The sequence below is a fragment of the Oncorhynchus masou genome, unplaced genomic scaffold, assembly GCF_036934945.1.
Source record: "Oncorhynchus masou masou isolate Uvic2021 unplaced genomic scaffold, UVic_Omas_1.1 unplaced_scaffold_532, whole genome shotgun sequence".
In the NCBI taxonomy this organism is placed as follows: Eukaryota; Metazoa; Chordata; class Actinopteri; order Salmoniformes; family Salmonidae; genus Oncorhynchus; species Oncorhynchus masou.
Window position 1 is genome coordinate 18,438 of NW_027011729.1, and position 26,563 is coordinate 45,000.

General features: G+C 43.9%; 2 protein-coding genes across 2 annotated transcripts in view; one reads left to right on the plus strand and one right to left on the minus strand.

The window, feature by feature from the left end:
• Positions 1-4,772, minus strand: LOC135535923 (protein FAM83G-like; the record flags this gene model as incomplete). The annotated part of the gene is made up of 2 exons (XM_064962324.1): positions 3,219-4,772; positions 1-168 (listed from the first exon to the last, which is right to left on the minus strand). Coding segments are annotated over exons 1-2 (651 nt in total), but the record flags the coding sequence as incomplete, so codon positions are not given.
• LOC135535924 (sodium/mannose cotransporter SLC5A10-like) overlaps positions 4,168-26,563 on the plus strand; it is a 24,929-nt gene continuing 2,533 nt past the window's right edge. Inside the window, exons 1-5 of the mRNA XM_064962325.1 lie at positions 4,168-4,252; positions 9,883-9,990; positions 15,156-15,306; positions 15,561-15,729; positions 25,956-26,171. Coding sequence (XP_064818397.1) covers positions 4,168-4,252; positions 9,883-9,990; positions 15,156-15,306; positions 15,561-15,729; positions 25,956-26,171 — 729 coding nt within the window. The remainder of the gene's footprint in view (positions 4,253-9,882; positions 9,991-15,155; positions 15,307-15,560; positions 15,730-25,955; positions 26,172-26,563) is intronic.

Sequence of the window (26,563 nt, forward strand, 5' to 3'; positions counted from 1 at the left end):
CTTGAGGTGTCCCTGGTGCATGTTGGCTCTACAACACATGTCCAGGAAGCAGGAAACAGCAGATGTGTCGATGACGATGTAGACAGGAACTCTTCTCTTATAGGCCGCATCTAACAGGTCCTTGTAGATGTCAACGTCACTAAACTGATCCATTACTACTGCTATAACCTGGAGAACAGACACACAGTGGTTATAACCCTGACCCATCTAACAGGTCCTTATGTCAACGTCACTAAACTGATCCATTACTACTGCTATAACCTGGAGAACAGACACACAGTGGTTATAACCCTGACCCATCTAACAGGTCCTTATGTCAACATCACTAAACTGATCCATTACTACTGCTATAACCTGGAGAACAGACACACAGTGGTTATAACCCTGACCCATCTAACAGGTCCTTATGTCAACATCACTAAACTGATCCATTACTACTGCTATAACCTGGAGAACAGACACACAGTGGTTATAACCCTGACCCATCTAACAGGTCCTCATGTCAACGTCACTAAACTGATCCATTACTACTGCTATAACCTGGAGAACAGACACACAGTGGTTATAACCCTGACCCATCTAACAGGTCCTCATGTCAACGTCACTAAACTGATCCATTACTACTGCTATAACCTGGAGAACAGACACACAGTGGTTATAACCCTGACCCATCTAACAGGTCCTTATGTCAACATCACTAAACTGATCCATTACTACTGCTATAACCTGGAGAACAGACACACAGTGGTTATAACCCTGACCCATCTAACAGGTCCTTATGTCAACGTCACTAAACTGATCCATTACTACTGCTATAACCTGGAGAACAGACACACAGTGGTTATAACCCTGACCCATCTAACAGGTCCTTATGTCAACGTCACTAAACTGATCCATTACTACTGCTATAACCTGGAGAACAGACACACAGTGGTTATAACCCTGACCCATCTAACAGGTCCTTATGTCAACATCACTAAACTGATCCATTACTACTGCTATAACCTGGAGAACAGACACACAGTGGTTATAACCCTGACCCATCTAACAGGTCCTTATGTCAACATCACTAAACTGATCCATTACTACTGCTATAACCTGGAGAACAGACACACAGTGGTTATAACCCTGACCCATCTAACAGGTCCTTATGTCAACATCACTAAACTGATCCATTACTACTGCTATAACCTGGAGAACAGACACACAGTGGTTATAACCCTGACCCATCTATATGTTATATGTGGGTAGTCTACCTTCTGGGCCTGTGATATAGTCTATAGTCTGTACTGTGTGTAGTCTACCTTCTGGGCCTGTGATATAGTCTATAGTCTGTACTGTGTGTAGTCTACCTTCTGAGCCTGTGATATAGTCTATAGTCTGTACTGTGTGTAGTCTACCTTCTGAGCCTGTGATATAGTCTATAGTCTGTACTGTGGGTAGTCTACCTTCTGAGCCTGTGATATAGTCTATAGTCTGTACTGTGTGTAGTCTACCTTCTGGGCCTGTGATATAGTCTATAGTCTGTACTGTGTGTAGTCTACCTTCTGAGCCTGTGATATAGTCTATAGTCTGTACTGTGGGTAGTCTACCTTCTGAGCCTGTGATATAGTCTATAGTCTGTACTGTGTGTAGTCTACCTTCTGAGCCTGTGATATAGTCTATAGTCTGTACTGTGTGTAGTCTACCTTCTGAGCCTGTGATATAGTCTATAGTCTGTACTGTGTGTAGTCTACCTTCTGAGCCTGTGATATAGTCTATAGTCTGTACTGTGTGTAGTCTACCTTCTGAGCCTGTGATATAGTCCTATAGTCTGTACTGTGGGTAGTCTACCTTCTGAGCCTGTGATATAGTCTATAGTCTGTACTGTGGGTAGTCTACCTTCTGGGCCTGTGATATAGTCTATAGTCTGTACTGTGTGTAGTCTACCTTCTGGGCCTGTGATATAGTCTATAGTCTGTACTGTGTGTAGTCTACCTTCTGAGCCTGTGATATAGTCTATAGTCTGTACTGTGTGTAGTCTACCTTCTGAGCCTGTGATATAGTCTATAGTCTGTACTGTGGGTAGTCTACCTTCTGAGCCTGTGATATAGTCTATACTGTGTGTAGTCTACCTTCTGAGTCTGTGATATAGTCTATAGTCTGTACTGTGGGTAGTCTACCTTCTGAGCCTGTGATATAGTCTATAGTCTGTACTGTGGGTAGTCTACCTTCTGAGCCTGTGATATAGTCTATAGTCTGTACTGTGTGTAGTCTACCTTCTGAGCCTGTGATATAGTCTATAGTCTGTACTGTGTGTAGTCTACCTTCTGAGCCTGTGATATAGTCTATAGTCTATACTGTGTGTAGTCTACCTTCTGAGCCTGTGATATAGTCTATAGTCTGTACTGTGTGTAGTCTACCTTCTGAGCCTGTGATATAGTCTATAGTCTGTACTGTGTGTAGTCTACCTTCTGAGCCTGTGATATAGTCTATAGTCTGTACTGTGGGTAGTCTACCTTCTGGGCCTGTGATATAGTCTATAGTCTGTACTGTGGGTAGTCTACCTTCTGAACCTGTGATATAGTCTATAGTCTATACTGTGGGTAGTCTACCTTCTGAGCCTGTGATATAGTCTATAGTCTGTACTGTGGGTAGTCTACCTTCTGAGCCTGTGATATAGTCTATAGTCTGTACTGTGTGTAGTCTACCTTCTGAGCCTGTGATATAGTCTATAGTCTGTACTGTGGGTAGTCTACCTTCTGAGCCTGTGATATAGTCTATAGTCTGTACTGTGGGTAGTCTACCTTCTGAGCCTGTGATATAGTCTATAGTATGTACTGTGTGTAGTCTACCTTCTGAGCCTGTGATATAGTCTATAGTCTGTACTGTGGGTAGTCTACCTTCTGAGCCTGTGATATAGTCTATAGTCTGTACTGTGTGTAGTCTACCTTCTGAGCCTGTGATATAGTCTATAGTCTGTACTGTGTGCAGTCTACCTTCTGAGCCTGTGATATAGTCTATAGTCTATACTGTGGGTAGTCTACCTTCTGAGCCTGTGATATAGTCTATAGTCTGTACTGTGGGTAGTCTACCTTCTGAGCCTGTGATATAGTCTATAGTCTGTACTGTGTGTAGTCTACCTTCTGAGCCTGTGATATAGTCTATAGTCTGTACTGTGGGTAGTCTACCTTCTGAGCCTGTGATATAGTCTATAGTCTGTACTGTGGGTAGTCTACCTTCTGAGCCTGTGATATAGCCTTCCGGACCACCTCCTTGATGTGTGTTTGTCCATCAGCTGGGGGCTGAGTGTGCACGTTGACACGTGTCACTCCTCGGTATGACACGGCGTCGGGCCAGCCCAGGTCCAGGTCGGGTATAGAACCTTCAGAGCGGTCGGGCCAGTACTGTAATGACAGTGGCCCATTGCCCCCGTCATACTCCTTCGGGGACGCGCTGCCCGCTCCAGCCTCGGCCTTGAGGTGCTCGCTTCCAGGCCGGTAGGCCTCCACGGTGCGCGCCAGCCGCAGGAGCTCCGGTTCAGACAGGAAGTGTCGGAGGTCATGTTCACTGAGGTAGCTGCTAAAGGCCTCTCGCCCCCCGGTCAGCAGAGCCTCGAGCGCGAGCCGCTGGTCCTCGCTGTAGAAGAACTCGGGTTTGGACTCGGTCACGCGCCAGTTGATGTGATGCTCATCGAGACACTGCACCTGAGACAGAGCCATGGCGCTACGCTTTATCAATACCTAACTGATAATCACTGACGGATCAATAATATATAAACCCAACAGATATTACCGACCGAGTGTTACTGAAGAACATTAAATATACAATCCCACGGTTGAACCGGGAGATTTACCAAACCTTTCCTACAAGAGTTCAACTGTCTCAACTCATGTTGTATTCGTATCCGTGTACACCAGCTTCCCACGATTTGTCCCATAAAACACGAATAAGGTTTATAATAAATAAAACGGCGACTTTTCTCCTCAAAGCCGAAAGAAACCGAGACCGACTAGTTAATCAGCAGCACCATATAAACTACCGGTCGTCCAAATTGAGTCCGTGCGTCTCCTCGTGTTGTAAAACGCAATAGAATTGAGCAGAAGTATATAGTTACAGGCTGAATGTGAAATGTCTCTGTGAGATTATCACGGGTTCATCTCCCAGTGGAGCCTCAAACCACATCTCATGAACAAACACGCAGACACAGGTAAACCGGGACAAACTTCCCCACCCCGCCACGCCCGGTCGAGCACCGGGGAAGTGTGTTCGTGTGAGTCAGAGGATCTTTTCAAACAGCAGCAGCTTTAATCCAGACGGACGTGGGTGACTTGTTCAACTATTCTGATGACGAGACTCTTTTCAAAAAAAGTCTCGTCTGTCTGCGGTTAAAAACTTTTCTCTCGGTTCTATTGTACTGGAAGCGAGGCACTTCCTAGATCCCGTTTAGTTCCTCCAGAAAACTGTTGACAGTTGAAGCAGTTTTGAGACACAACTCTGCGGAGTTTCTTCAAAAAGTATCTTGTCCTTTTGTAGACAAAGTCCCAAATACAAAACGAACGGTTAATAATAACGATAGTTAATAACCGCTAATTATCCTGTATCGCGGAGAGATCTAGCGTGTCTGTCTGTAACTCGAGCTGTGAACTCTGTAACGGAAGCTGTTCTCACCGGGGACTCGAGGGCGGAGTGTCCGGTTAGTGGGTCAGTAAATAATAGAGAGAGAACCTAGAAACACTATAACCCCGCCTCATGTGTCGTGGCTAGAAGGTATCCAGCTTTAGTCAGAATCGACTTTTTTTGTAATTATAAAGATCACCACCGCCACTGTTATAAAGATCACCACCCCCACTGGTATAAAGATCACCACCGCCACTGTTATAAAGATCACCACCCCCACTGGTATAAAGATCACCACCCCCACTGGTATAAAGATCACCACCGCCACTGTTATAAAGATCACCACCGCCAGGGTAATAATGGTGTATAATAATCCACTGTTCACACCGACAGTGTTACATTTTGGTTCACCAGAAGTACATTCATTTCCAATGGAACGAGGGTTATAATTGTGTATAGTAATCATAGACATTGAAACCAGGGTAATAATGGTGTATAATAATCATAGACATTATAACCAGGGTAATAATGGTGTATAATAATCATAGACATTATAACCAGGGTAATAATGGTGTGTATAATAATCATAGACATTAAAACCAGGGTAATAATGGTGTATAATAATCATTGTAAAAGAAATGCACACCTATTTCGGCGAGGTGCTGGCTAGCGGAGTAGAAAACTAGAAGATAAAAGAGAGCCGTTTCGACAGCCAAGCTGTCTTCATCAGGGTATAATCACAAACACTGCGGGATGACTCGTTTATATAGTGTCAAAAGACACAGGGGTCTGTAATCATGGCCAAGAGTGGCCTAATATCATTGGTTAATAATCAAATATTAAAATGGCATACAAAGAACAGCATACAAACAACTAATGGATAGCATACGATCATAGATTAATTTGACTACACAAGCTTACAAACAATTACAATGGCAAAGTCACTATAATCACAAGAATGTCTTCAGATCAAAGTCTACGTTGAGACCGAAGGGCGCAAGGGTCTTTAAATTAAAGATCCAGGCAGCCTCTCGTTTGAACAATAAATTATCAAGGTCACCCCTTTCCTAGGGAGGGTGACATGTTCGATGTCAATATAACGCAGAGACGAAATCGAGTGGCCTGACTCCAAGAAGTGGGCCGCAACTGGGTAAGTAAAGGTTTTACACCTAGTGGTGCTACGATGCTCTGAGATACGTACTTTTAATTTGCGCTTTGTTTTACCCACATCATTACCACAAGGACAAGTTATAAGATTAATATCTGCCTTAGTGGAGCACGTAATAACACCTTTAATTTGGATCGATTTCCCTGTTTGTGGGTGTTTGAAGGATCTACATTTATAAGTGCCATTGCATTGAGCACAGCCATTACATTTGTAGTTTCCATCCAGTAGGGGCGCAAATAGACGTTGTTCAGGGATATCTTGGGGTGGTAAATCAGAGTGTACCAACTGGTCTCTGAGGCTTCTGCCCAGCGAGAATACGACCAAGGGAAGGTCTGAAAACACATTACCGATACTGTCATCGGATTTTAGAATGTGCCAATTCCCTTAATTTGTTCAGAGCACTTTGAATAGCGGGTAGTTAGAATACAAGAATGAGTCTTTTTGCGAGACTGACCTTGAAAAAGGTCATGTCTCGTTTTGTTTTGAATTTTCTCAATGGCAATATTAATCTGATCATTCTTGTAGCCCCTCTCCTTGAACTTTCTTTGGGTCTCAGTCATATTGCTGTCGAAATCTGATTGTTTTTTGCAAATTCTTTTGATTCGACAGAATCGGCTGTAGGGCAAACTGTTTCTCAAGGGAAGTGGGTGACAACTATCAGCCCCAACAAACTGCTATGATCAGTAGGTTTCCTGTAAAGATCAGTGTATAGAACATTATCTTCACACAAGATCAAGGAAACTGATTTGACGTGTGTCAGATTGCATAGTAAATCTCACATGTTCAGAACAGGAGTTAAGAAAAGCATGGAACGCCTGGAGCTGTTTGGCATCACCCCTCCGCAGAACAAAAATATCATCAATATACCGTTTCCAAATAGTGATTTGAGGCAAGAAAACATTTTTGAGAGGGTTGAAAATAGACTGTTTCTTCATGTAACCCACATACAAATTAACATAGTTAAGAGCCATGGGGTATCCCATAGCAGTACCCTTAGTTAGGAGCCATGGGGGATCCCATAGCAGTACCCTTATAGGAGCCATGGGGATCCCATAGTAGTACCCTTAGTTAGGAGCCATGGGGATCCCATAGCAGTACCCATAGTTAGGAGCCATGGGGGATCCCATAGCAGTACCCTTAGTTAGGAGCCATGGGGGATCCCATAGCAGTACCCTTAGTTAGGAGCCATGGGGGATCCCATAGCAGTACCCATAGTTAGGAGCCATGGGGGATCCCATAGCAGTACCCTTAGTTAGGAGCCTTGGGGGATCCCATAGCAGTACCCATAGTTAGGAGCCATGGGGGATCCCATAGCAGTACCCTTAGTTAGGAGCCATGGGGGATCCCATAGCAGTACCCATAGTTAGGAGCCATGGGGGATCCCATAGCAGTACCCTTAGTTAGGAGCCATGGGGGATCCCATAGCAGTACCCATAGTTAGGAGCCATGGGGGATCCCATAGCAGTACCCATAGTTAGGAGCCATGGGGATCCCATAGCAGTACCCTTAGTTAGGAGCCATGGGGGATCCCATAGCAGTACCCTTAGTTAGGAGCCATGGGGGATCCCATAGCAGTACCCATAGTTAGGAGCCATGGGAGATCCCATAGCAGTATCAAATCAAATCAAATTTTTATTTGTCACATACACATGGTTAGCAGATGTTAATGCGAGTGTAGCGAAATGCTTGTGCTTCTAGTTCCGACAATGCAGTAATAACCAACAAGTAATCTAACTAACAATTCCTAAACTACTGTCTTATACACAGTGTAAGGGGATAAAGAATATGTACATAAGGATATATGAATGAGTGATGGTACAGAGCAGCATAGGCAAGATACAGTAGATGGTATCGAGTACAGTATATACATATGAGATGAGTATGTAAACAAAGTGGCATAGTTAAAGTGGCTAGTGATACATGTATTACATAAGGATGCAGTCGATGATATAGAGTACAGTATATATGTATGCATGAATAATGTAGGGTAAGTAACATTATATAAGGTAGCATTGTTTAAAGTGGCTAGTGATATATTTACATCATTTCCCATCAATTCCCATTATTAAAGTGGCTGGAGTTGAGTCAGTGTCAGTGTGTTGGCAGCAGCCACTCAATGTTAGTGGTGGTTGTTTAACAGTCTGATGGCCTTGAGATAGAAGCTGTTTTTCAGTCTCTCGGTCCCAGCTTTGATGCACCTGTACTGACCTCGCCTTCTGGATGATAGCGGGGTGAACAGGCAGTGGTTCGGGTGGTTGATGTCCTTGATGATCTTTATGGCCTTCCTGTAACATTGGGTGGTGTAGGTGTCCTGGAGGGCAGGTAGTTTGCCCCCGGTGATGCGTTGTGCAGACCTCACTACCCTCTGGAGAGCCTTACGGTTGAGGGCGGAGCAGTTGCCGTACCAGCGGTGATACAGCCCGCCAGGATGCTCTCGATTGTGCATCTGTAGAAGTTTGTGAGTGCTTTTGGTGACAAGCCGAATTTCTTCAGCCTCCTGAGGTTGAAGAGGCGCTGCTGCGCCTTCTTCACGATGCTGTCTGTGTGAGTGGACCAATTCAGTTTGTCTGTGATGTGTATGCCGAGGAACTTAAAACTTGCTACTCTCTCCACAGTACCCTTCGTCTGAATAAAGTAATCATGTAGAAACATGAAATAGTTGTGTGTGAGTACTATTTCAGCCACTGTTATAATGCAGGGACTGGAAGGTAGTTCATTAGGGTCACGTTGCAGAAGAAAATGTTCCATAGCTTCAATACCGCCCTCGTGTGGAATATTAGTGTATAACGACTCAACATCAAAAGTAACTAACAAGGTATTCTCAGGGAGAGGATCAAGAGATTCAATAATAGAGATCATACTGCTGGTGTCCTTTAGGAGGGGAGCTGTTCTGAGACCATACTGCTGGTGTCCTTTAGGAGGGGAGCTGTTCTGAGACCATACTGCTGGTGTCCTTTAGGAGGGGAGCTGTTCTGAGACCATACTGCTGGTGTCCTTTAGGAGGGGAGCTGTTCTGAGACCATACTGCTGGTGTCCTTTAGGTGGGGAGCTGTTCTGAGACCATACTGCTGGTGTCCTTTAGGAGGGGAGCTGTTCTGAGATCATACTGCTGGTGTCCTTTAGGAGGGGGAGCTGTTCTGAGACCATACTGCTGGTGTCCTTTAGGAGGGGAGCTGTTCTGAGACCATACTGCTGGTGTCCTTTAGGAGGGGAGCTGTTCTGAGACCATACTGCTGGTGTCCTTTAGGAGGGGAGCTGTTCTGAGATCATACTGCTGGTGTCCTTTAGGAGGGGAGCTGTTCTGAGACCATACTGCTGGTGTCCTTTAGGAGGGGAGCTGTTCTGAGACCATACTGCTGGTGTCCTTTAGGAGGGGAGCTGTTCTGAGACCATACTGCTGGTGTCCTTTACAAAGGAGGGGAGCTGTTCTGAGACCATACTGCTGGTGTCCTTTAGGAGGGGAGCTGTTCTGAGACCATACTGCTGGTGTCCTTTAGGAGAGGAGCTGTTCTGAGACCATACTGCTGGTGTAATAATTGTGTGTAATAATCATAGACATTATAACCAGGGTAATAATAATTGTGTATAATAATCATAGACATTTTAACCAGGGTAATAATGGTGTGTAATAATCATAGACATTATAACCAGGGTAATAATGGTGTATAATAATCATAGACATTATAACCAGGGTAATAATGGTGTATAATAATCATAGACATTATAACCAGGGTAATAATGGTGTATAATAATCATAGACATTATAACCAGGGTAATAATGATGTATAATAATCATAGACATTATAACCAGGGTAATAATGATGTATAATAATCATAGACATTATAACCAGGGTAATAATGGTGTATAATAATCATAGACATTATAACCAGGGTAATAATGGTGTATAATAATCATAGACATTATAACCAGGGTAATAATAATTGTGTATAATAATCATAGACATTTTAACCAGGGTAATAATGGTGTGTAATAATCATAGACATTATAACCAGGGTAATAATGGTGTATAATAATCATAGACATTATAACCAGGGTAATAATGGTGTATAATAATCATAGACATTATAACCAGGGTAATAACTGTGTGTTCCAGACTCGGTGGGGTGTGTGGACCCAGAAGAGTGTGTGAGGGTGTGTGGAGCGGAGGTGGGCTGCTCCAACATCGCCTTCCCCAAACTGGTCATCGAACTCATGCCCAGCGGTGAGTGGGTGTGTGTAATGCTGTATGTGTAAAAGCCTGGTGTAGAATGTATCTGTCATGTCTGGGTGGTGTAGAATGTATCTGTCATGTCTGTGTGGTGTAGAATGTATCCGTCATGTCTGGGTGGTGTAGAATGTATCCGTCATGTCTGGGTGGTGTAGAATGTATCCGTCATGTCTGGGTGGTGTAAAATGTCTCTGGGTGGTGTAGAATGTATTTGTCATGTCCCTGGGCGGTGTAGAATGTATCAGTCATGTTTTGGTGGTGTAGAATGTCTCTGGGTGGGGTAGAATGTATCAGTCATGTCCCTGGGTGGTGTAGAATGTATCCGTCATGTCTCTGGGTGGTGTAGAATGTCTCTGGGTGGTGTAGAATGTCTCTGGGTGGTGTAGAATGTCTCTTGGTGGTGTAGAATGTATCCGTCATGTCTCCGGGTGGTGTAGAATGTCTCTGGGTGGTGTAGAATGTCTCTGGGTGGTGTAGAATGTCTCTTGGTGGTGTAGATTGTATCCGTCATGTCTCTGGGTGGTGTAGAATGTCTCTGGGTGGTGTAGAATGTATCTTGGTGGTGTAGAATGTCTCTGGGTGGTGTAGAATGTCTCTTGGTGGTGTAGAATGTATCCGTCATGTCTCTGGGTGGTGTAGAATGTATCTGGGTGGTGTAGAATGTATCAGTCATGTCTCTGGGTGTTGTAGAATGTATCCGTCATGTCTGGGTGGTGTAGAATGTCCCTGGGTGGTGTAGAATGTATCTGTCATTTTCTGGGTGGTGTAAAATGTATCTGTAATGTCTCTGGGTTGTGTAGAATGTATCAGTCATGTCTGGGTGGTGTAGAATGTCCCTGGGTGGTGTAGAATGTATCAGTCATGTCTCTGGGTGGTGTAGAATGTCCCTTGGTGGTGTAGAATGTATCTGTCATGTCTCTGGGTGGTGTAAAATGTATCTGTAATGTCTCTGGGTTGTGTAGAATGTATCAGTCATGTCTGGGTGGTGTAGAATGTCCCTGGGTGGTGTAGAATGTATCAGTCATGTCTCTGGGTGGTGTAGAATGTCCCTAAGTGGTGTAAAATGTATCAGTCATGTCTCTGCGTGGTGTAGAATATCCCTGGGTGGTGTAGAATGTATCAGTCATGTCTCTGGGTGGTGTAGGATGTATCAGTCATGTCTCTGGGTGGTGTAGAATGTCCCTGGGTGGTGTAAAATGTATCAGTCATGTCTCTGCGTGGTGTAGAATGTATCAGTCATGTATCCGGGTTATGTAGAATGTCTCTGGGTGGTGTAGAATGTATCCGTCATGTCTCTGGGTTGTGTAGAATGTCTCTGGGTGGTGTAGAATGTATCTGTCATGTCTCTGGGTGGTGTAGAATGTATCAGTCATGTCTCTGGGTGGTGTAGAATGTGTCCGGGTGGTGTAGAATGTATTAGTCATGTCTCTGGGTTGTGTAGAATTTCTCTGGGTGGTGTAGGATGTATCAGTCATGTCTCTGGGTGGTGTAGAATGTCTATAGGTGGTGTAGAATGTATCAGTCATGTCTCTGGGTGGTGTAGAATGTGTCCGGGTGGTGTAGAATGTATTAGTCATGTCTCTGGGTTGTGTAGAATGTCTCTGGGTGGTGTAGAATGTATCTGTCATGTCTCTGGGTGGTGTAGAATGTCTCTAGGTGGTGTAGAATGTTCTGGCTGGTGTAGAATGTATCTGTCATGTCTCTGGGTGGTGTAGAATGTATTTGTCATGTCTCTGGGTGGTGTAGAATGTGTCTCTAGGTGGTGTAGAATGTATTAGTCATGTCTCTGGGTTGTGTAGAATGTCTCTGGGTGGTGTCGAATGTATCAGTCATGTCTCTGGGTGGTGTAGAATGTGTCCGGGTGGTGTAGAATGTATTAGTCATTTCTCTGGGTTGTGTAGAATGTCTCTAGGTGGTGTAGAATGGATTGGAATAGACAATACCACAGGCTAGGCTTGAATTGGAATAGACAATACCATGGGCTTGAATTGGAATAGACAATACCATGGGCTTGAATTGGAATAGACAATACCACAGGCTTGGATTGGAATAGACAATACCATGGGCTTGAATTGGAATAGACAATACCATGGGCTTGAATTGGAATAGACAATACCATGGGCTTGAATTGGAATAGACAATACCACAGGCTTGGATTGGAATAGACAATACCATGGGCTTGAATTGGAATAGACAATACCATGGGCTTGAATTGGAATAGACAATACCATGGGGTTGGCTTGAATTGGAATAGACAATACCACGGGCTTGGATTGGAATAGACAATACCATGGGCTTGAATTGGAATAGACAATACCGTGGGGTTGGCTTGAATTGGAATAGACAATACCACGGGCTTGGATTGGAATAGACAATACCATGGGCTTGAATTGGAATAGACAATACCGTGGGTTGGCTTGAATTGGAATAGACAATACCACGGGCTTGAATTGGAATAGACAATACCATGGGTTTGAATTGGAATAGACAATACCGTGGGCTTGAATTGGAATAGACAATACCATGGGCTTGAATTGGAATAGACAATACCACAGGCTTGGATTGGAATAGACAATACCATGGGCTTGAATTGGAATAGACAATACCATGGGCTTGAATTGGAATAGACAATACCATGGGGTTGGCTTGAATTGGAATAGACAATACCACGGGCTTGGATTGGAATAGACAATACCATGGGCTTGAATTGGAATAGACAATACCGTGGGGTTGGCTTGAATTGGAATAGACAATACCACGGGCTTGGATTGGAATAGACAATACCATGGGCTTGAATTGGAATAGACAATACCGTGGGGTTGGCTTGAATTGGAATAGACAATACCACGGGCTTGAATTGGAATAGACAATACCATGGGTTTGAATTGGAATAGACAATACCGTGGGGTTGGCTTGAATTGGAATAGACAATACCACGGGCTTGGATTGGAATAGACAATACCATGGGCTTGAATTGGAATAGACAATACCATGGGCTTGAATTGGAATAGACAATACCACGGGCTTGGATTGGAATAGACAATACCATGGGCTTGAATTGGAATAGACAATACCGTGGGGTTGGCTTGAATTGGAATAGACAATACCATGGGCTTGAATTGGAATAGACAATATACCATGAACTTGAATTGGAATAGACAATACCATGGGCTTGAATTGGAATAGACAATACCACGGGGTTGGCTTGAATTGGAATAGACAATACCATGGGCTTGGATTGGAATAGACAATATACCATGAACTTGAATTGGAATAGACAATACCATGGGCTTGAATTGGAATAGACAATACCACGTGTCATGTCTTGTTATGTCTGTTCCTGTCCTTTCTCTTCACTCTGTCTCTCTCTGCTGGTCTTTTTAGGTTACCTTCTCTGTCTCTCATTCTTCAGCTGTTCTACATCTCCCCTAACTAGCTCATTCACTCTTTCACACCTGTTCTCTCTTCCCCTCTGATTAGGTCTCTATTTCTCTCTCTGTTCCTGCTACTTTCAGTGTCTGATTCTTGTTTGTGTTTTTGATGCCAGAAGCAAGCTGTCGTCGCGTTTGCTTCCACCTTGTCCTATCCTGTCGGAGTCTGCCTGGCAGGTGCATCCTGCATTATACTAACGTTCTTTTTGTTCCATTGACTACGTTGGAAGAGGATTTATGCCATTCCTGTTTTTTCATTAAAGAACTCTGTTTTCTGTTAAAACCGCTTTTGGGTCTTCACTCAAGTACATAACAGAAGAATCAGACCAACACCACGGGGTTGGCTTGAATTGGAATAGACAATACCATGGGCTTGGATTGGAATAGACAATACCATGGGCTTGAATTGGAATAGACAATACCATGGGCTTGAATTGGAATAGACAATACCATGGGGTTGGCTTGAATCGGAATAGACAATACCATGGGCTTGAATTGGAATAGACAATACCACGGGGTTGGCTTGAATTGGAATAGACAATACCATGGGCTTGAATTGGAATAGACAATACCATGGGCTTGAATTGGAATAGACAATACCATGGGCTTGAATTGGAATAGACAATACCATGGGCTTGAATTGGAATAGACAATACCATGGGCTTGAATTGGAATAGACAATACCATGGGCTTGAATTGGAATAGACAATACCATGGGCTTGAATTGGAATAGACAATACCATGGGCTTGAATTGGAATAGACAATACCATGGCCTTGAATTGGAATAGACAATACCATGGGCTTGAATTGGAATAGACAATACCATGGGCTTGAATTGGAATAGACAATACCATGGGCTTGAATTGGAATAGACAATACCATGGGCTTGAATTGGAATAGACAATACCATGGGGTTGGCTTGAATCGGAATAGACAATACCACGGGCTTGAATTGGAATAGACAATACCATGGGCTTGAATTGGAATAGACAATACCACAGGCTAGGCTTGAATTGGAATAGACAATACCATGGGCTTGAATTTGAATAGACAATACCATGGGCTTGAATTGGAATAGACAATACCATGGGCTTGAATTGGAATAGACAATACCATGGGCTTGAATTTGAATAGACAATACCATGGGCTTGAATTGGAATAGACAATACCGTGGGGTTGGCTTGGATTGGAATAGACAATACCATGGGCTTGAATTGGAATAGACAATACCATGGGGTTGGATTGGAATAGACATTACCGTGGGGTTGGCTTGGATTGGAATAGACAATACCACGGGCTTGAATTGGAATAGACAATACCGTGGGGTTGGCTTGAATTGGAATAGACAATACCGTGGGGTTGGCTTGGATTGGAATAGACAATACCATGGGGTTGGCTTGAATTGGAATAGACACCAGATTGACAAGAACTGAACCCTCAGCCCTGTGCCTTGAATGAGGATGTGGATTAAAACGAGTCAATAAGGGTTACCTCTAACCCGTACACTAACCCCTAACCCTAACCTCTAACCCTAACCCTAACCTGTGTGTATTCCATGTGTGTGTGTGTGTAGGTCTGTGGGGCTGATGATTCCATGTGTGTGTGTGTAGGTCTGTGGGGCTGATGATTCCATGTGTGTGTGTGTGTTGGTCTACGGGGGCTGATGATTCCATGTGTGTGTGTGTTGGTCTACGGGGGCTGATGATTCCATGTGTGTGTGTGTGTAGGTCTGCGGGGGCTGATGATAGCAGTGATGATGGCGGCTCTGATGTCATCGTTGACCTCTATCTTTAACTCCTCCTCCACGCTCTTCACCATGGACATCTGGAAGAAGTACCGCGCGTACGCCTCGGAACGGGAGCTGCTATTGGTCGGCAGGTAAGTCACTCACACAGGAACAGCTGCTATTGGTGGGCAGGTCAGTCACTCATATAGGAACAGCTACTGCTTAGACAGGTTCTATTAGGTTCTATTCTTAGAGATAATGTCATTGTATACGGTTCCTAAATCTCCACTGTGTGTGTGTGTGTGTGTGTGTGTGTGTGTGTGTGTGTGTGTGTGTGTGTGTGTGTGTGTGTGTGTGTGTGTGTGTGTGTGTGTGTGTGTGTGTGTGTGTGTGTGTGTGTGTGTAGGATAGTAACAGTGATTCTGGTGGTGATAAGTGTGGTGTGGATTCCAATCCTGCAGTCAGCCAATAGCGGACAGCTCTACGTTTACATCCAATCAGTGACCAGTTACCTGGCTCCACCCGTTACCGCTGTCTTCTCATTGGCTATCTTCTGGACCAGAACCAACGAGCAGGTAACACGCACTTTAGTCCAAAAGGAAGGACATTCAAGAATCCCTTTTCTTTTGGGTTAACAGGAAACAAACCCATGACTCTTGGTGTTGCAAGCACAGTGGTCTGAGCCACATAGGGCATGGAACAGAGTATAGTTAGTCACATAATTAGGGTTATATACTGGTGTGATCAGAGGGTTGTATAGTTAGTCATATAATTAGGGTTATATACTAGTGTGATCAGAGGGTTGTATAGTATAGTTAGTCATATAATTAGGGTTATATACTGGTGTGATCAGAGGGTTCTATAGTTAGTCACATAATTAGGGTTATATACTGGTGTGATCAGAGGGTTGTATAGTTAGTCATATAATTAGGGTTATATACTGGTGTGATCAGAGGGTTGTATAGTTAGTCATATAATTAGGGTTATATACTGGTGTGATCAGAGGGTTGTATAGTTAGTCATATAATTAGGGTTATATACTGGTGTGGTCAGAGGGTTGTATAGTTAGTCATATAATTAGGGTTATATACTGGTGTGGTCAGAGGGTTGTATAGTTAGTCATATAATTAGGGTTATATACTGGTGTGATCAGAGGGTTGTATAGTCAGTCATATAATTATGGTTATATACTGGTGTGATCATAGGGTTGTACAGTTAGTCATTTAATTAGGGTTATATACGGGTGTGATCAGAGGGTTGTATAGTTAGTCACATAATTAGGGTTATATACTGGTGTGATCAGAGGGTTCTATAGTTAGTCATATAATTAGGGTTATATTGTCACGTCTGGTCAAGGTGGGTGGAATCAGGCGAAGAGAGCAGAAATGCGAATAATAAAGTTTATTCTCTGGTGTACAAAACAACAGACAACCCAAAAGCAAGACAGGGTGAAAAACACCAAAACAGGGAAAATAAATAACCGGGAGAAAAAACAGCAAACACTGACAGACAAAACGAAATGACAAAATAACAATCCCGCACAAAACACAAGGGCGGGACAACCTACATAAATACAGATACTAATTAACTAAACAACACACAGGTGAAACCAATTAGACAAAACCAACATATACACGAAAAAAGGATCAGTAGTGGCTAATAGGACGGTGATGACGACCGCCGAGCACCACCCGAATGGGCAGGAGAGCCAACCGGGCGGAAGTCGTGACAGTACCCCCCTTGACGCGCGGCTCCCGCAGCGCGCCGCCATCGTCCTCGAGGACGACCCGGAGGACGAGGTGCTGGGCGATCCGGGTGGAGACGGTGGAAATCACTCAAGAGGGAAGGATCCAAAATATCCTTCACCGGAACCCAGCATCTCTCCTCCGGACCGTACCCCTCCCAATCCACGAGGTACTGTAGGCCCCCACCCGGCGTCTCGAATCTAGAATGCGTCGAACAGCCGGGACCTCAGGCACCTCAGGCACCTCACCTTCTTGCAGGGGACCAGCCACCACCGGCCTAAGGAGAGACACATGAAACGAGGGGTTAATACGATAATACCTAGGAAGCTGTAACCTATAACACACCTCGTTTATTCTCCTCAGGATTTTAAACGGCCCTACACACTGCGGCCCCAGCTTCCGACAGGGCAGACGGAGAGACAGGTTTCGGGTCGAGAGCCAGACCCTGTCCCCCGGTGCAAACACGGGGGTCTCACTGCGGTGCTGGTCAGCGTTCCTCTTCTGCCGCTCTCCCGCTAACCGTAATGAGTCCTGAACGGCTTTCCAGGTGTCCTTGGAGCGCTGTACCCATTCCTCCACCGCAGGAGCCTCGGTCTGACTCTGATGCCATGGAGCCAGGACCGGCTGGTAACCTAACACACACTCAAAAGGAGACAAGTTAGTAGAGGAGTGGCGTAAGGAGTTCTGGGCTAGTTCGGACCATGGAACATACCTTGCCCACTCACCAGGCCAGTCCCGACAATAGGACCGCAGAAACCTGCCTACGTCCTGATTAACGCGCTCCACCTGCCCATTACTCTCGGGGTGAAAACCTGAGGTTAAGCTAACTGAGACCCCCAGTCTCTCCATAAATGCCCTCCACACTCTTGACGTAAATTGGGGACCCCGATCAGAAACGATATCCTCAGGCACCCCATAGTGCCGGAAGACATGGGTAAACAAAGCCTCAGCAGTCTGCAGGGCCGTAGGAAGACCGGGCAACGGAATGAGACGACAGGACTTAGAAAACCGATCCACAACGACCAGGATCATAGTACTTCCCTGGGACGGGGGAAGGTCGGTAAGAAAATCCACCGATAAACGTGTCCACGGCCGTTGTGGAACGGGGAGAGGTTGTAATTTACCTCTAGGCAGGTGCCGAGGAGCCTTGCTCTGAGCACACACTGAGCAGGAGGAGACATAAAATCTCACGTCTTTAGCCAGTGTGGGCCACCAGTATCTCCCTCTCAGACACTGCACTGTCCTCTTGATACCAGGATGACCCGAGGAGGGAAGAGTATGAGCCCACCTAATCAGCTTGTCCCTGACCAACCTCGGCACGTACTTGGACCCAACTGGACAGTTAGGAGGAGCCGGCTCTGACCGTGAGGCCCTCTCTATCTCAGCATCCACCTCCCATATCACCGGTGCCACGAGACATGACGGTGGAATAATGGGAGTTGGCTCTACTAGCCGTTCCTCGGTATCATATAGGCGAGACAGTGCGTCAGCTTTAGTGTTTTGGGAGCCTGGCCGATAAGTGAGGGTAAACTGGAACCTAGTAAAAAACATGGCCCATCTAGCCTGACGTGGATTTAGTCTCTTAGCTTTCCGGATGTACTCGAGATTACGATGGTCAGTCCAGATGAGAAAAGGGTGTTTAGCCCCCTCAAGCCAGTGTCTCCACACCTTCAGGGCCTTGATTATAGCTAACAACTCCCGGTCTCCCACATCATAGTTTCGCTCCGCTGGGCTGAGTTTGCTCGAATAGAAAGCACACGGGCGGAGTTTGGATGGCACACCCGAGCGTTGGGACAGCACGGCTCCAACCCCAGCCTCGGACGCATCCACCTCCACTATGAAAGCTAAAGAGGGGTCCGGATGCGCCAACACGGGCGCGTTGGTGAACAGCTCCTTCAGACGACTGAAAGCTCTATCCGCCTCTGCTGACCAACGCAAGCGCACCGGTCCTCCCTTCAGCAGTGAGGTGATGGGAGCAGCCACCTGACCAAAACCCCGGATAAACCTCCAGTAGTAATTGGCAAACCCTAAAAACCGCTGCACTTCTTTCACCGTGGTCGGAGTCGGCCAATTACGCACGGCTGTAACGCGATCATCCTCCATCACCACCCCGGAGGTGGAAATACGATACCCCAGGAAAGAAACGGACTGTTTGAAAAACTCACATTTCTCCGCCTTGCAATACAGGTCATGCTCCAGTAGTCGCCCAAGTACTTTACGCACCAAAGACACATGCTCCGCGAGTGTGGCAGAATAAATCAAAATGTCATCAATGTACACTACCACTCCCTGCCCAAGCAGGTCTCGGAGAATCTCATCTACGAAAGACTGGAAAACGGCTGGAGCATTCTTCAACCCGTATGGCATGACGCAGTATTCATAATGACCAGAGGTAGTACTAAATGCGGTTTTCCACTCATCTCCCTTCTTAATACGTACCAAATTATACGCGCTCCTCAGGTCCAGTTTTGTGAAGAATCGCGCCCCGTGAAATGATTCCATTGCCTTAGCGATGAGAGGTAGGGGGTAACTAAACCCCACTGTGATGGAATTTAGACCTCTATAATCAATACACGGACGCAGACCTCCATCCTTTTTCTTCACAAAAAAGAAGCTTGAGGAGACGGGTGATACGGAGGGCTGAATGTATCCCTGTCCCAGCGATTCGGAAACATATGTTTCCATCGCAACTGTCTCCTCCTGGGACAATGGATACACGTGACTCCTAGGAAGTGCAGCGTTTTCCAGAAGGTTTATCGCACAGTCCTCGTCGATGAGGTGGTAATTGGGTCGCCTTCCCTTTACTGAAAACGATAGCCAAATCGGCATACTCAGAGGGAATGCGCACGGTGGAAACTTGGTCTGGACTCTCCACCGAGGTCGCACCAACGGCAACTCCTATGCACCTACCTGAACACTCCTCTGACCACCCCTTAAGAGCCCCCTCTCGCCAGAAAATCACTGGGTTGTGTTGAGCTAACCAGGGAACCCCCAACACCACTGGAAACGCAGGTGAATCTATAAGGAACAGGCTAATCTGCTCCTTATGATCACCCTGCGTTACCATGTCCAGCAGCACCGTAGCCTCCCTAATTAACCCTGACCCTAATGGTCGGCTATCTAAGGAGTGCACGGGAAAAGGTCGCTCTAACGACACCAGGGGAATCCCTAGCCTCAACGCAAACCCACGATCCATAAAATTCCCAGCTGCGCCTGAATCAACTAGCGCCTTATGCTGTAGAAATGGGGAAAAACCCGGAAAGAAATTAATACAAATACATGACCGACAGGAGGCTCTGAATGAGTTTGGTGCTTACTCACCTGGGGTGATCGAGCAGTGTTCTGCCTGTCCTCCCGTCTCCCTGACGAGTTTCTCCAGCACCGGTCTGACGTGTGCCCTCGTCGACCACAACTGGTGCAGGAGAATACTCCTCCTCCAGTCCTCCTTGACGCTGTACCTCCCAAATCCATAGGGATAGGATCTGGGGGGCTGGGGATAGGAAACGACAGGACCTGATCCGAAAGCCCGCGAGCAGCCAGCAAGTTGTCGAGACGAATAGCCAGATCGATAAGACCATCGAGTGTGAATGTGGTGTCTCGACATGCCAGCTCCCTGCGGACGTCCTCCCTGAGACTACATCTAAAATGATCAATCAAGGTCCTGTCGTTCCATCCTGCTCCTGCTGCTAAAGTCCTGAACTCAAGGGCAAAATCCTGTACGCTCCTCGTCTCCCGACGCAGGTGGAACAGCCGTTCACCCGCCGCCCGACCCTCGGGTGGATGGTCAAAAACAGCTCGAAATCGGCGGGTGAACTCTGGGTAATTATCCTTAGCAGAGTCCGGACCATTCCAAACTGCGTTAGCCCACTCGAGGGCTCGCCCAGTCAAGCAGGAGATGAGGGCGCACACGCTCTCCTCTCCAGAGGGAGCAGGATGCACGGTAGCCAGGTATAATTCCAGCTGAAGGAGGAAACCCTGGCACCCAGCCGCCGATCCGTCAAACGCCCCTGGGAGTGTCAGCCGAAGAGCCCCAGAGCCAGATGAGGTCGCAGGAACAGGAGGTGCTGGAGAAGGGGTGGGTAAACAAGATGTGGGGAGGCCACTCCTCTCCCATCGATCCATTCTCTCCATCATTTGGTCCATAGCAGAACCAATCCGGTGAAGCACGCTGGTATGATGGAGGACCCTCTCTTCCATCGATGGGAGAGGAGACGCTGCTGCTCCTGCTGATTCCATGGTCAGGTGCGGGATTCTGTCACGTCTGGTCAAGGTGGGTGGAATCAGGCGCAGAGAGCAGAAATGCGAATAATAAAGTTTATTCTCCGGTGTACAAAACAACAGACAACCCAAAAGCAAGACAGGGTGAAAAACACCAAAACAGGGAAAAGAAATAACCGGGAGAAAAAACAGCAAACACCGACAGACAAAACGAAATGACAAAATAACAATCCCGCACAAAACACAAGGGCGGGACAACCTACATAAATACAGATACTAATTAACTAAACAACACACAGGTGAAACCAATTAGACAAAACCAACAGATACACGAAAAAAGGATCAGTAGTGGCTAATAGGACGGTGACGACGACCGCCGAGCACCACCCGAATGGGCAGGAGAGCCAACTTCGGCGGAAGTCGTGACATATATACTGGTGTGATCAGAGGGTTCTATAGTTAGTCATATAATTAGGGTTATATACTGGTGTGATCAGAGTGTTGTATAGTTAGTCATACAATTAGGGTTATATATGGGTGTGATCAGAGGGTTCTAAAGTCAGTCACATAATTAGGGTTATATACTGGTGTGATCAGAGGGTTAAATAGTGTATAGTTGGCTAATAGGACGGTGACGACGACCGCCGAGCACCACCCGAATGGGCAGGAGAGCCAACTTCGGCGGAAGTCGTGACATATATACTGGTGTGATCAGAGGGTTCTATAGTTAGTCATATAATTAGGGTTATATACTGGTGTGATCAGAGGGTTCTATAGTTAGTCATATAATTATGGTTATATACTGGTGTGATCATAGGGTTGTATAGTTAGTCATATAATTAGGGTTATATACTGGTGTGATCAGAGGGTTGTATAGTTAGTCATATAATTAGGGTTATATACTGGTGTGATCAGAGGGTTGTATAGTTAGTCATTTAATTAGGGTTATATATGGGTGTGATCAGAGGGTTGTATAGTTAGTCATTTAATTAGGGTTATATACTGGTGTGATCAGAGGGTTGTATAGTTAGTCATTTAATTAGGGTTATATACTGGTGTGATCAGAGGGTTGTATAGTTAGTCATTTAATTAGGGTTATATACTGGTGTGATCAGAGGGTTGTATAGTTAGTCATATAATTAGGGTTATATACGGGTGTGATCAGAGGGTTGTATAGTTAGTCATTTAATTAGGGTTATATACTGGTGTGATCAGAGGGTTGTATAGTTAGTCATTTAATTAGGGTTATATACGGGTGTGATCAGAGGGTTGTATAGTTAGTCATTTAATTAGGGTTATATACGGGTGTGATCAGAGGGTTGTATAGTTAGTCATATAATTAGGGTTATATACTGGTGTGATCAGAGGGTTGTATAGTTAGTCATATAATTAGGGTTATATACTGGTGTGATCAGAGGGTTGTATAGTTAGTCATTTAATTAGGGTTATATATGGGTGTGATCAGAGGGTTGTATAGTTAGTCATTTAATTAGGGTTATATACTGGTGTGATCAGAGGGTTGTATAGTTAGTCATATAATTAGGGTTATATACTGGTGTGATCAGAGGGTTGTATAGTTAGTCATATAATTAGGGTTATATACTGGTGTGATCAGAGGGTTGTATAGTTAGTCATTTAATTAGGGTTATATACGGGTGTGATCAGAGGGTTGTATAGTTAGTCATTTAATTAGGGTTATATACTGGTGTGATCAGAGGGTTGTATAGTTAGTCATATAATTAGGGTTATATACTGGTGTGATCAAAGGGTTGTATAGTTAGTCATATAATTAGGGTTATATACTGGTGTGATCAGAGGGTTGTATAGTTAGTCATTTAATTAGGGTTATATACTGGTGTGATCAGAGGGTTGTATAGTTAGTCATATAATTAGGGTTATATACTGGTGTGATCAGAGGGTTGTATAGTTAGTCATATAATTAGGGTTATATACTGGTGTGATCAGAGGGTTGTATAGTTAGTCATATAATTAGGGTTATATACTGGTGTGATCAGAGGGTTGTATAGTTAGTCATATAATTAGGGTTATATACTGGTGTGATCAGAGGGTTGTATAGTTAGTCATTTAATTAGGGTTATATACGGGTGTGATCAGAGGGTTGTATAGTTAGTCATTTAATTAGGGTTATATACTGGTGTGATCAGAGGGTTGTATAGTTAGTCATATAATTAGGGTTATATACTGGTGTGATCAAAGGGTTGTATAGTTAGTCATATAATTAGGGTTATATACTGGTGTGATCAGAGGGTTGTATAGTTAGTCATTTAATTAGGGTTATATACTGGTGTGATCAGAGGGTTGTATAGTTAGTCATTTAATTAGGGTTATATACTGGTGTGATCAGAGGGTTGTATAGTTAGTCATATAATTAGGGTTATATACTGGTGTGATCAAAGGGTTGTATAGTTAGTCATATAATTAGGGTTATATACTGGTGTGATCAGAGGGTTGTATAGTTAGTCATTTAATTAGGGTTATATACTGGTGTGATCAGAGGGTTGTATAGTTAGTCATATAATTAGGGTTATATACTGGTGTGATCAGAGGGTTGTATAGTTAGTCATATAATTAGGGTTATATACTGGTGTGATCAGAGGGTTGTATAGTTAGTCATATAATTAGGGTTATATACTGGTGTGATCAGAGGGTTGTATAGTTAGTCATATAATTAGGGTTATATACTGGTGTGATCAGAGGGTTGTATAGTTAGTCATATAATTAGGGTTATATACTGGTGTGATCAGAGGGTTGTATAGTTAGTCATTTAATTAGGGTTATATACTGGTGTGATCAGAGGGTTGTATAGTTAGTCATATAATTAGGGTTATATACTGGTGTGATCAGAGGGTTGTATAGTTAGTCATATAATTAGGGTTATATACTGGTGTGATCAGAGGGTTGTATAGTTAGTCATATAATTAGGGTTATATACTGGTGTGATCAGAGGGTTGTATAGTTAGTCATATAATTAGGGTTATATACTGGTGTGATCAGAGGGTTGTATAGTTAGTCATATAATTAGGGTTATATACTGGTGTGATCAGAGGGTTGTATAGTTAGTCATATAATTAGGGTTATATACGGGTGCGGCACCTGGCGGCACCTCGCGGATGCCTGTAATTATCAGGAACAGGCCAAGTTACATTTCAAATGTTGGAGCATTAAAATTATTCTGATTAATTAGGAAACAATGTACAGTATCAGTCAACAGTTTGGACACCTTCTCATTCAACGGGTTTTCTTTATTTTTACTATTTTCTACATTGTAGAATAATAGTGAAGACATTAAAACTATGAAATAACACACAGGGAATCATATGGTAACCAAAAACCAAATCAAAATATATGTTATATTTGTGGTTCTTCAAGGTATCCCTCCTTTGTCTTGATGACAGCTTCACACTATTCAGATGAGCCCTTTGTTAAGTAAATCAGGTGTTCCATCTGGTGAAACGGAGGCTGGAGTTGGACTTTCAGTTCTATTATTAAATTATATTTTATTCACGCAATTCATTTTCTGCATTTCACATTTTAAAGTTTGTCTTAGTCACTAGTGTGTCATTCCTAGGTTTAGGTTTAGTATGTACTTTTTAGGGTTAGTGTGTACTTTTTAGGGTTAGTGTGTACTTTTTAGGGTTAGTGTGTACTATTTAGGGTTAGTGTGTACTTTTTAGGGTTAGTGTGTACTATTTAGGGTTAGTGTTAGTGTGTACTATTTAGTATTAGTGTGTTATTTTTAGTGTTAGTGTGTACTATTTAGGGTTAGTGTATACTTTTTCGGGTTAGTGTGTACTTTTTAGGGTTATAGTTAATGCGTACTTGGTAGAGTTAGTGTGTACTATTTAGGGTTAGTTTTAGTGCGTACTTGGCAGAGTTAGTGTGTACTATTTAGGTTTAGTTTTAGTGTGTACTATTTAAGGTTAGTTTTAGTGCATACTTGGTAGAGTTAGTGTGCACTATGTAGGGTTAGTTTTAGTGTGTACTATTTAAGGTTAGTTTTAGTGCGTACTTGGTAGAGTTAGTGTGTACTATTTAGGGTTAGTTTTAGTGTGTACTATTTAAGGTTAGTTTTAGTGCGTACTTGGTAGAGTTAGTGTGTACTATTTAAGGTTAGTTTTAGTGCGTACTTGGTAGAGTTAGTGTGTACTATTTAGGGTTAGTTTTAGTGTGTACTATTTAAGGTTAGTTTTAGTGCATACTTGGTAGAGTTAGTGTGTACTATTTAAGGTTAGTTTTAGTGCGTACTTGGTAGAGTTAGTGTGTACTATTTAAGGTTAGTTTTAGTGCGTACTTGGTAGAGTTAGTGTGTACTATTTAAGGTTAGTTTTAGTGTGTACTATTTAAGGTTAGTTTTAGTGCGTACTTGGTAGAGTTAGTGTGTACTATTTAAGGTTAGTTTTAGTGTGTACTATTTAAGGTTAGTTTTAGTGCGTACTTGGTAGAGTTAGTGTGTACTATTTAGGGTTAGTTTTAGTGTGTACTATTTAAGGTTAGTTTTAGTGCGTACTTGGTAGAGTTAGTGTGTACTATTTAAGGTTAGTTTTAGTGCGTACTTGGTAGAGTTAGTGTGTACTATTTAGGGTTAGTTTTAGTGCGTACTTGGTAGAGTTAGTGTGTAGTCTCCTCTACCTGCATGGAAACCTTCCGTTCAAAAGGGAGCAGCCATTGGTCTGTCTGTGAAACAGTCTTTGTGTTTCACCATGGTATGTGTGTGTGTGTGTGTGTGTGTGTGTGTGTGTGTGTGTGTGTGTGTGTGTGTGTGTGTGTGTGTGTGTGTGTGTGCGTGTGCGTGTGTGTGTGTGTGTGTGCGTGTGTAGGGAGCGTTCTGGGGTCTGATGGTGGGGCTGGTGGTCGGTGTGTGTCGGATGGTTCTAGAATTTGCTTTCCCGCCTCCTCGTTGTGGTATCCAAGACGACGCCCCGTCCGTCCTGCGCTCCGTTCACTACCTTCACTTCGCCATCATCCTCTGCTTCCTGTCTGCTGCCGTTGTCATGGTGATATCACTGCTGACTCCGCCCCCCACTGAAGAGCAGGTATGATGTCACTTTATCATGTCTTCACATCAACTCGTACTTAATAATATTAACCTATGAGTGTGCTAACTTGTTGTTGTTAATAATAATATTAACCTATGAGTGTGTTAACTTGTTGTTGATAATAATATTAACCTATGAGTGTGATAACTTGTTGTTGATAATAATATTAACCTATGAGTGTGTTAACTTGTTGTTGTTGATAATACTAACCTATGAGTGTGCTAACTTGTTGTTGTTGATAATAATACTAACCTATGAGTGTGTTAACTTGTTGTTGTTAATAATACTATTAACCTATGAGTGTGATAACTTGTTGTTAATAATAATACTAACCTATGAGTGTGTTAACTTGTTGTTGTTGTTAATAATACTAACCTATGAGTGTGTTA